Source organism: Danaus plexippus, chromosome 7 (genome assembly GCF_018135715.1).
Source record: "Danaus plexippus chromosome 7, MEX_DaPlex, whole genome shotgun sequence".
NCBI lineage: Eukaryota > Metazoa > Arthropoda > Insecta > Lepidoptera > Nymphalidae > Danaus > Danaus plexippus.
In genome coordinates, this window is record NC_083541.1 from 5,394,762 (window position 1) to 5,405,429 (window position 10,668).

General features: G+C 27.1%; 3 protein-coding genes across 6 annotated transcripts in view; 2 read left to right on the forward strand and 1 right to left on the reverse strand.

Moving 5' to 3' along the window:
• LOC116770650 (arylalkylamine N-acetyltransferase 1-like) overlaps positions 1-2,530 on the forward strand; it is a 39,098-nt gene extending 36,568 nt beyond the window's left edge. For all 3 annotated transcript variants that reach the window (XM_061521067.1, XM_032662211.2, XM_061521066.1), the window contains exons 5-6: positions 1,538-1,722; positions 1,897-2,530. In XM_061521067.1, the coding sequence (XP_061377051.1) occupies positions 1,538-1,721 (184 nt within the window). In that variant the 3' untranslated portion in view covers position 1,722; positions 1,897-2,530. The remainder of the gene's footprint in view (positions 1-1,537; positions 1,723-1,896) is intronic.
• A 189-nt stretch (positions 2,531-2,719) lies between these two features.
• Positions 2,720-6,944, forward strand: LOC116770651 (arylalkylamine N-acetyltransferase 1-like). The gene is made up of 5 exons (XM_032662212.2): positions 2,720-2,874; positions 4,327-4,406; positions 5,136-5,319; positions 6,364-6,566; positions 6,733-6,944. The coding sequence occupies exons 2-5, from the start codon at positions 4,330-4,332 to the stop codon at positions 6,932-6,934; spliced, it is 666 nt and encodes a 221-aa protein (XP_032518103.2). The 5' UTR covers positions 2,720-2,874; positions 4,327-4,329; the 3' UTR covers positions 6,935-6,944.
• A 181-nt stretch (positions 6,945-7,125) lies between these two features.
• On the reverse strand, positions 7,126-10,165 carry LOC116770821 (dnaJ-like protein 60). Of its 2 annotated transcripts, XM_061521064.1 has the most exons (7): positions 9,991-10,165; positions 9,820-9,913; positions 9,423-9,583; positions 9,005-9,193; positions 8,659-8,761; positions 8,155-8,249; positions 7,126-7,270 (listed from the first exon to the last, which is right to left on the reverse strand). In XM_061521064.1, the coding sequence occupies exons 1-7, from the start codon at positions 10,053-10,055 to the stop codon at positions 7,141-7,143; spliced, it is 837 nt and encodes a 278-aa protein (XP_061377048.1). In that variant the 5' UTR covers positions 10,056-10,165; the 3' UTR covers positions 7,126-7,140. The 2 variants fall into 2 exon arrangements, with proteins under 2 accessions (XP_061377048.1, XP_061377049.1); XM_061521065.1 differs by lacking the exon at positions 7,126-7,270 and having other exon boundaries at positions 7,864-8,249; positions 9,991-10,162.
• Between the last annotated feature and the right edge of the window lie 503 nt (positions 10,166-10,668).

The following is a 10,668-nucleotide window of genomic DNA, read 5'->3' on the forward strand; positions in this document are numbered from 1 at the left end:
CCTATTTGCCCATAAGAATAATATCGAGTAAACGGTAGAACCTTTTTTAAATATAATAACCCCTAGTACAGATAACTTGCGGAAATATAAAACTCCTAGTTTTTACATACAATTTATACGTATTTATTCATAATTAGTTGATTCTGTATAACGAGACTTCAAATTAATCACTCTTATTCTGTATTTTTACGTGACAAATGTTCTATCGATCAATATAAAATCTGTTACACTAAAATATATTTCACTTAAATTATTACTCTCAGTGACTTCAAAATTAAGACGAAATTCATTTAAAATAGATTTTAGATCAGAATAATATTTATATGTTACGATACTGTCAACATCGCAAATAAGTTGCACAAAAGAACATAGATATTACGCACAGTTATATGATGATGCTTATAATGGCTTCAAAAATACCAAAATCCATTAATAACAACAACAAACAACGTAAATATAATAGTCGTGCAAAAGATCTATAAAAATAATAATATTTATAGTTCCGTTGAAGTTTTTTACGACCGTTACAGATATTTATTTAAAAAAATACATGTTTACAATTAAATTAATTTATTTTTATTATTATTATCTGTATTGATTATTATCAAAGGTATTAATAAAGCGTAACTTAATCATAATCACGTAAATAGTAAATGTGTAATACAATATTTAGATATAAAATTCCTTCAGATAATAACATCTGCGTATAACTTGGGTCTTTTTAATTCGGACCTTGTTCAAATTAATGTCTTGATTGACTTTTCCGTTGCACTCCGCAAGGTTTTTTTTTTATATTTCAACATTTAATGCATTTTGACCCAAATCATGACATAAACTTCCTAATCTTTACAGTTAAAATTCACTTTAAGTGTGTGACTAGCGTATAATTATTAAATGTGATTGTGACAACGTCTTCCACTCTGACATAGGTACATTGAACGTAAAAATATCATTAAATGGGGCTGTGTTATACGGATTAGATTTTTATGTGAGTATATGAAGTGAAATGAACTATGAAATACGAATTAATTCAAATGAATTTGTAAATCAAACTTCTTATTTTTAATAGAAGTATTTTAAACCAATAAAGACAGCAAAACTCATTGCTCAGTTGCGCGTTGTGTTTTGCACCACACAACGCTTTGTAGTAATTTAAATTCATAGACATAGAATGACCTGGATTTAGACCTCGTTATTAAATCATACGTAATTATAGTTTATTGCAACAATAATTTGTGAAAACAATTAATTTCCTGCTAACTAAATTATATGGAAACGCATTTATATTAGTTCTTTTAAATGTTTTATTTAAAATGAACATCACTTATTCGTTTACACAAACTGAAAACTTTTCTATTCTTCGGTTTTTCGTAGTATTTAAAATCCACGACAAACCAAAGATGTTAAAAAAAAATAATCAATCAAGTTTCTTGAGTCGACAACAAGAGTTTTCTTGTAGAGAACTATGTATTTGATTTTATATAAGATTATTTTCCTCCGTTCTGTTGCATAATAATGACATATCGAATTAATACAGGCGGATTGCTAGAGAAATCGGCGCCGGCGCAGTGCGTATGGATACGACCTCTGCCTTTTCCGCGGCCGCGGCCGAGCGACTCAACTACAAAAATGTCTACGGTTTGTTTTACTCCGACCTGCCTTACGCACCACATCCGGACCCTCCCCATCTAGAAGCCAGGGTCTACTTGAAGGAATTGTAAGGTACGGTAGTTTGGAATTGTTCTAGTACGTACCTAATCAAAAGTCATCACATAAAAGATTTCTACTATTAGTTGTATATTTGTATAGTAAAAGTATATAGCAATAAGCGTACACATTATTTGTGATTTTTATTTTTTTGTAGACTGTATCAATAACACATACTTTTTTTTACAGATATTTGTGGACCTACTTTCTAAGTTATTACCCTTTGAGGAATTCTCCACTTTTATGGTTATATTAATAAGATATGTTAATTTGTTGTATCTATAAAAATATGAACTAGAGAAAAACTGCTTCTTCGAATCTGGCAAAGCTTGTTCATGTAATCTTATTTCTGTAGTATCAACTACTTTATCATCAAATCTCATTTTTTTTTTAACTTTATATACAAGAAAAAATGAAATTATGATATTGAAATATTAATGTATATATTATTTAGGAATAACTGTGATACATTTTATGTTGAACCAAAAAGTAAAATTACATAAAAATTATAAATCTCTAAGATTTAAGGTATTTATCGACAACAATATTCATTTATGCTCTTGTGACGCCTGAAAAATTAAAATAGCAAATTTGTAACAGCGTGCTATTGTTTTACGAATCGTGAACCGCTTTTAAAATGCACTGGATTAAGTGTAGTTAAATAGTAGTTCCTTCTATTTATTAATATTTTTATATTTGTTTCGTATACGATAAAGTATTCACTGTCAATTTCAGCTATTTTCAAAATCACCGTGATGATTCGTTAAATAATGTTTAGTTGTATAAAGATATTTAATAAATAAAGTTGTTCTAAACAAATAAAGTTTGTTTTCCTTATTTATTAACCTTAAAATTGACATGATTAAATTCTTTACTTTACGAATAGATTTATGTTTCCGTCGTTAACAAAGTAGTTATTGAATGAATAAAATGTGAATTGATTTCAAGTAAATTATTTCGTACAACTTGTCGTTTAAGCATGTACCTACTAAGTATGTTTTTATCTCAATCGATAAGTACATGTCCTCAACAAATCCTATAGGCTATATTTAACACACCGTTACTTGAGCGTCCAAAAACTAGTCGGCCGCCGGCCTCCGATGAAACGGGTGACGGAGAAAAATTTTACAAATAAATATTTAATAAAATTGCTAAATAAACAATAAGGTATGTAAAGAAATTGATATTAATATTGTATAAAAAAACACAAAAACAGTTTCGTTATATATATTTCCTCATCGTTTAATAATGTTGTAAGCTCTGTTTAAATTATTGTCATTCTATAAGCAAAACAGCGTTTATGATACGTGATGCTGTTTGTTATCTATTTGTCCAAATAAAAAAAAAATGTTTCTTTAATACAAATGCGCAGTTAGCCACCGACTAGTATGAAAAGCACTTGTAATTATTATGTTAATATAAACATAAAATATGTAGGTAAATACGATATGTATTATATAGTTGTAGGTTTGTATTGGTTTCTTCAATATGCAATGTACTACATGAAGTAAAAATGTATATAATTGTTATTTATTCTTATTAATAATATTTATATTCCTTTAAAATCACGAATAGTATCAAGCTTATCGTTTGAATCTATACACAGATAATACATGTGATAACTCAAAACTTATATCGATGAAATGTTCTTTATATAAAAGTATTTTATCTGTATTTTCAAAACAAATTTAAAATATATGTTCGTATTCTAAGTATCCATTAGCGTCTTACCAGTTATTGTTATGCAGATTAATCCTAAAATATTATTTAATTATTGTACACTAGCTAATCTTTATACAATTAAAGCAGCCGGCCAATAAGCCAAGTTACTAATATAATTTCGATATACGAACTCCTTTTATGCAAATAACATTAATATATATATATATATATAATTATAAGTTGAATTAGACAACGTGTGTTAGATCAAATGTAAATAAAATTACTCGTCAGTATACGGAACTTCTTTGGGAATATCTTTCACGAACACAACGTTCGAATCGAAACCCCATTTTACCTACAAAAACTCTAAAAAACAAAAAACATTTAATGTGTTTTTTCCATTTAAACAATGTTTATTCGTTGTAATGATAGCATTTAAGGATATTATTTATAGCGAATATTGAATACTGGAGAGTAACAGATTAACATCTCAGCTCGCCTTACATCACAAACAAAACAAATCGTGCATTAACATAAAGATGTTCAATAAATATTAAATATAGTTTATGTTGTATCAGAACAGCTTATTACATTTATATAAAAGTTTTTGTTAGACATTTAGAATTAATGTCATATTGAAAGTTAGTAATACTAATATATTTTGATTCTCGATTCCATTCAATAAACGCCTTTACATTCGACGAACTCCTTGTTGTTTCCGCCACACGGTATTCAAGATTATTAATTCGTTCAAGAAATAAAAACGTAGACATTAGCGAAATATTCCACGATTCCAGTGCGAATGAAGCGACAGCATTAAAAAATCCATTCCAAAGAAATTTCCAATATATTAGAATTATTATTAGAGAAAAATTTCACATTGGCACTTGAAGTACAGATAATGTTTTGTTATTATTACCAAGAACATGTTAAAAAATAATTAAAAATCTTTTGCAGGAAATGGAAGAGAGCAATTTGTACGACATAAATCTTATTACAGCAGAAGATGCTGAGGCGGTTATGTCGTTGGTTAAAAGGTAATATCTAAAGTATGTACCTAAATATAAACTCACACTGAATCGTTTTAAGTTTTTAATAATATATCCTAGTTTATGAGATTCAAAATGGGCTTATGTACGAAATATAGAAACGCCCTATGGAGTGTAGCCATGCAAAATTGTGGTAAGTTTAGAGGACGTGTGGTTCGTCCGTTTATTTGAAATAAGGTAACGAATAAAATTCAATAGAAGAAAAATATACTTAAGTACAATTTTTGTTATTATTGAATTTAGCATCCTGATAAGTACGCATTTTAAGTACATAATGAAATCGTTTTATTCTTTTTAAACGATCAAACATTAATAGGTAAATCATAGGTAATGAATTAACTGAGAAAAATAAAAAAAAATAAGTGGTAACCTTCATCAAATATTACAATTATTATTATGGCAACATTGAAAAATCATATGAAGACTACAAAAAATATAAAAAATATATTTAAAATACTTATATGTATATGCAACACATAATTACGTGGACAGTGTCAACCGTTTATTAATTCCATCAATTAAATCAATTACCTTTATATATGCATACAACGGCAGTATAATTACAACCTTGGCATAGCAATAACAATGAGTATTAAAAAAAAGTTGTTTGAAAATTTTAATAAATCTAATTAATGTTAATAAAAAGTAATTTATAAAGACTTTTGCCTGCAAAAAAATGCTTTTATAAAACCTTAATGATGTGCAATATCATTGCAGGACATTTTATATCGATGAACCCTTGAATCAAGCTGTGGGGTTGTGTACTTCGGAGTCAGACCCTTGTCACGAACTCGACGATTACTGCTCCAGTTCACTTCTAAGTGGACTATCCTTCAAAGCTATCGATCACGAGGGAAATGTTATCGGTGCTATGATCAATGGAGTATGTCCTTTAAAAATGGTATGTTTTATTTATTTCATTGTCAAATGTGCGTGATTATAATAGGAAACAATAAGATGCAATCAATTTCACTGAAAATTGCAATGAAAAAACAACAATACATACTTATATTTGATTCATATTTTTATTGTTATTATTTTTACTTACTATTGTTATATGAATAACCTGACTCATATAACATGAATTAAATTCATTAATTTCGTGTTCTAAAAGAATTAATTCGAAAGTTTTGGACATTTTTAACTTTCATGTAAAAGCTTTATCATTAATATAATATGTAAAACTTCTATCATATGTGTGTAAAATTATACCTATGATCGACACCTCATTTTTGACTTCAGGCAAAATAATATGTTTTCAATTTTAGTAACACAAAAACATGAACTAAATAAGAACTGTATATCGTTATGTCAAAAATACTAATTCATAAAATATTATTTCATGTTTTTGTAGTTTCATTCAAATCAAAATTTATTTTACATAATAAAAAAACAACCCATTTTAAATCTTAAGGTTTATTTAGACTGAAAATTTAATTTGGTTGCAACCCAAAAACTTATTATTTATGGGATATTTTTATAAGAACTAGTGCCCAAGGGTAAAAACAATAAGACAGTTTATTTAAAAAAACTACATATATGCAATACTATTCATAGATTTTTAAGTCCAAAATATTTACTTTCTCTAACATTTATGTGATAAATGTTACCTTGTCGTAATGATATGATAAAATAATCATGATACATATCAATAAATCTGCTTATTTGCAGCCAGTGTGATTGATAATAAAGATAGCGAATGCATGTGATAGAGTACAAACTACAAAATATATTATACACGCACACAGTACTCAACTTATACCATAAATATTATGCGCAATTTTTTCCTTGTCAAATTAAAGTCTCTTATGCAATTGAAAAGAGGTCAGCACTGACCGAACTTGGCACAACTAATAAAAAATCACATAATTATTTATTACATACATTTAGGACTATAGATGAAATCAATATAATTTTGTTTTTAAATCTAACAAAATATTTCCAGGATGACGAGATATTTAATCAAGCACAACATTGCAAAAATCCCAAGTTTCAAAGAATATTATACGTATTAGCACAGAGAGAAAATGGCGCGAAACTGTGGGAGAAATTTCCGAACGACAACGAAATTGTTGAAATAAAAGTCGCTGCTACAGATCCGAAATGGAGAAAGAAAGGCATTATGAAAGCATTGATAGACAAAACGGAGTAAATATAACTATAACTATTTTTACCGTTATAACACAGATTCAACGAGCACATTTTTTGCTTTAACCAAACAAACAAATCAAACATATCAAACTAATTACATTTATTAGTTGATTAATTTAATAAGTTATAATAAATATAATTTTAACATGTAAAAACTTTGCAGAAAAGCCGTAAAGCAGAAGAATATTAGATTGCTAAGATTAGATACTTCCAGCGCGTATTCAGCCATGGCTGCCGAGAGGTACGGGTATACTTGTTATTATAAAGCATTATATAAAGATATCAAGATGAACGGACAACCTCTCATAGTGCCCGAACCACCTCACTTAGATGACAGAGTTTATGTTAAAGAAATATATTCTTAAGGATTATCAATATTCGTTTTTTTTCACCCTACTGATAATGTCAAAATAACATATGTCAAATTGACAAGAAATAGAAATTAATGTAAGCTCTTTTTAGTTTTTACAACTGAATTCCAAATTCAAGACGTTGAATGTAAATATCAATAATAATTAATGAACTTTATTAAAATTATAAAACATGTATGTATGTATCCAATTTGTCGTAATTAAAATAAGTAACATACATATGATATAATGTTCTTTATTAATTCATACAAAGTAAATTTCATATCATTGACGGAATTGTTGTAGGGTATGTCCTCTGGATCCTTGATTTCTGAATCATTTTTGAGATTCCTGTGAAAATATTAATTGATAAATAGAAGGAAGGGAAAAGGAGTGTTTATATTTATGTTTGTTGTAAATATGTAATTATATTGAAAAAGATGGACGTTATCCAAACGACTGTTACAGAAATAACAAATTCCGTTCTGAAAATAAGAATCTTACAATGTTGGTACATCTTGTCTAGTAACAAGCTAGTGATGTGCATCTTCTGTTTATACAGCCAAATGAATTATCGATTAAAATGACTGTTTATTTTTCGGTTTGTTTAAAACTTATTTATTCGACTTTTTACCTATAGCTCGCGTTACTTTTGTTCATATATTTTTTTATAAAAATGTGTTTAATATAAAAATAAATAAATGTATTCCTCTTTTGTATGAATAGACAAGCTCATTAGGTTTTCAATAGGCGATATAATTTTTTGCGGTCCTTTTGTTTCTTAATTTTTAGTGTCAATGTTGCTTTGTATTTGCTGGATGCTATGTAAAAGGGATAAATTCAGATATATATATATATCGGTTTAAAATAAAAACTGTTGTATGTATATGAAAATATGGAAAATATGGAAAATAAATATAGTACTAGGTTCACCAAAAGAATACTAAATAAATAATCTATTTATTACATTTCAGTTATTTCCTAATTAAATTCAAACAAGTCATATTATTTAATAACTTTTATAGTCACTACCCAGTCAAGAATATTACACAAAATTGAGGTATATCAAAAATATTCTACTCTGATATCAACATATTTACATTGAAACATCAAATAGTACATTTTATCTGCTACTACTATTATTTTCACAATAAAATATATACATATATCTCATGTTAGACATATTAATTTCATATAATTTTAAATTTATCTATGTAATTAAATGATGTAATCACTTTTTCTCAGTAGCCAATGCCTGTCCAAGTGAAGCGGTCGCAATTGATGGGTTCGCTGCTGTAACTATTTTGTCTAAAATCTGCTGCGTCTGCATCTGAATAAAATTTAAAAAGTAAACCATTATTTTTAACTATCTGTGACAGATTATATTTCATCAAAAGTTAAGGAAAAAGTTCAATAATTACTCAATTATTAAATGGATATAACATAATATTATTGGTTGCGGTGACAGGATGGGTAAATATTTCAGAGACAAAATAATTTCCTAGTGTAAATGTAAATGTCATAAATTTTACGAAAAATAAATAAATTCTTCATTCTCTATTGTCTACCATCTACAAATTAGTTAGAAGGAATATTATAAAATTGTGTAGATTAATATCACAAATATGTCTGTATAAGTCTCGATATTTTTATAACTATGCCTTATAATTGTTGAATAGATATTTAAAAAAAAATGTCCCTGCATTAAGCATGTAGCAAGAAAAATTAGTTTTTCTTACTTCATTAGTTTTTCCCCTAGCAGATGCTCTCACTTTTTCCAACTCTTCAGCCAACCTTATAGATTTCTCATCTATCCTTTTTCTATGAAAGTGGTAAGAGCGGCTGTAATGAAAAGTAATACTATAAGCATTTTACTAATTTACTTATTATAATATACATAAATAAGTTAAGAAATACACAAAACTAAAGTTTTAAATATAAATTTAAAATTAATATAAAATTACATTACCAGTTAATTTAAATTTTCATATTTTCACAAGACTGCTATTTTCCACAGAGTATATAAATTTAGATATCATAATCAGTGAACCTTATTCATTATTTATAGGCAAATAATTTATTTACCTTATAACGAGTATTTGTAAAAATAATCCGACAATGGCAACACCAAAACAAATCATGATGATGACTACATTTGGTACTTTCCGAATTCCTTTCAGTCCATAATATGCATCCGATGTCTGATTCTGATTGGTTGAATTATTATTTGTATAGTTATTATAGAATTGATTATTGTAAGCTTTGTACTTATAGCTGGAAATATAAAGAATTTTCAATTAGAAAAATTTTTATATTGCAAAATATGTAATAAGTTAACCTTATTATGTGAATCAGGTGCGAAATATTATGAAGTTAATATAAGTAAAACATGTATGTATTGTTTTTTCAATTTTATATTTCGAGTGTATGTATAGAGATATTTCTTATTAAATTATCACAAGAGTCACATGTAGGGTAGCAATAAAAATATTGAAATACTAACTCATAAGAAGGATATGTTTTATAAACATTTGAGTTACTAGTATGGTGGCTATTTAAATCATATCTGGACCGACTGCCGGGCTTGCTGAGGACATTGTAAGCTTCAACTATCTCCACAAACTGTTGTTGTGCTTGGGAACTCTTATTCTTGTCTGGATGATACTAAATATAAAATAATTATTAGACTTGTATTAAATGAAAAAATACAACATTTTCTATTCATTTTCAACTGAGATACATTATTTCTTCAGTTGTTATCCCCACACTATAGGTCAAAATTGTCCTGGTTGTAGTGTAGATGTATTCACTTATGATACGTAAAAATCAGTGACAAATTTTTTTTGTTCTCACAAGGTTAATATTACACTATTATTAAATATGTTCATTATTATTTTCACCTCTTTGCTAAGCTTAATGAATGCATCTTTAATCTCCTTTTCTGTACAGTTCTTTCGTACATTTAAAACTTCATAATGCGACTTCTTCGCTATGCTGAAAATAAAGGAGAATTTGAAACAAAAACTATTACAATGAAGTATAAAAATTCTTTAATTCTTAATCTCAATTACCTGAACTTTTGTACTAAAGTGCATATTGCCTTTAAATCAGGTCTCTGTCTTTTGAATAAGTACATCACGATAATGTGTAGCCAAAATTTAGTAACGCAACATTTCGAAAGATGTTCATGATATTATTTAGTAATTACAAATTACATTTTTAGATAAACGTCACCATCATATATCTTAATGTCAAAAATATGTTACAAATATAAATTAATAAAAAAATATATGTTATCTACAACGTGTATTAAAATATTTTTTAGTATATCTAGCATAACAGATAAAAGAAATTATAGTTTTCAAAGATAATATAATTAATACTTTTTTCACCAAATGCGTATTGTTTTGTTATAAGAATCAGTATTGCCAGAGTGAATTTTGTTTTAACATTATTTTTAGGCGTTTAGACAAAGGCGCGAAATATAAAATTTGAATTTTGAAAAGTGTAATATAATAATTTTAATAATTACTTTAAATCAAATCTATCAGACTGCAGAAACTACTTGTTCTCGCATATTTAGATGGAATTTGTAATTAATGTAAATGATCAAGATAATAAATATACAAGAAAATTAATTTAGGTTTATAGTAAGTCTTGTTGTTACAAATTGTTTGAAAACTTTAATGTAATCAGACCGTAAACTGATTGGATTTGCTTGCAATTTACATTTAGCTTAGCTACTTTCC

Excerpts from the sequence above, each read along its gene's own strand:
- LOC116770651 (XM_032662212.2), top strand. The coding sequence starts at position 4,330 with ATGGAAGAGAGCAATTTGTACGACATAAATCTTATTACAGCAGAAGAT. Across the intron at positions 4,407-5,135 it reads GTTATGTCGTTGGTTAAAAG|GACATTTTATATCGATGAAC; the intron begins GTAATATCTAAA and ends ATATCATTGCAG. Across the intron at positions 5,320-6,363 it reads GAGTATGTCCTTTAAAAATG|GATGACGAGATATTTAATCA; the intron begins GTATGTTTTATT and ends AAATATTTCCAG.
- LOC116770821 (XM_061521064.1), bottom strand. The coding sequence starts at position 10,055 with ATGTACTTATTCAAAAGACAGAGACCTGATTTAAAGGCAATATGCACT. Across the intron at positions 9,194-9,422 it reads AAAACATATCCTTCTTATGA|CTATAAGTACAAAGCTTACA; the intron begins GTTAGTATTTCA and ends TTATATTTCCAG. Across the intron at positions 7,271-8,154 it reads GCATTGGCTACTGAGAAAAA|GAATCTCAAAAATGATTCAG; the intron begins GTGATTACATCA and ends ATATTTTCACAG.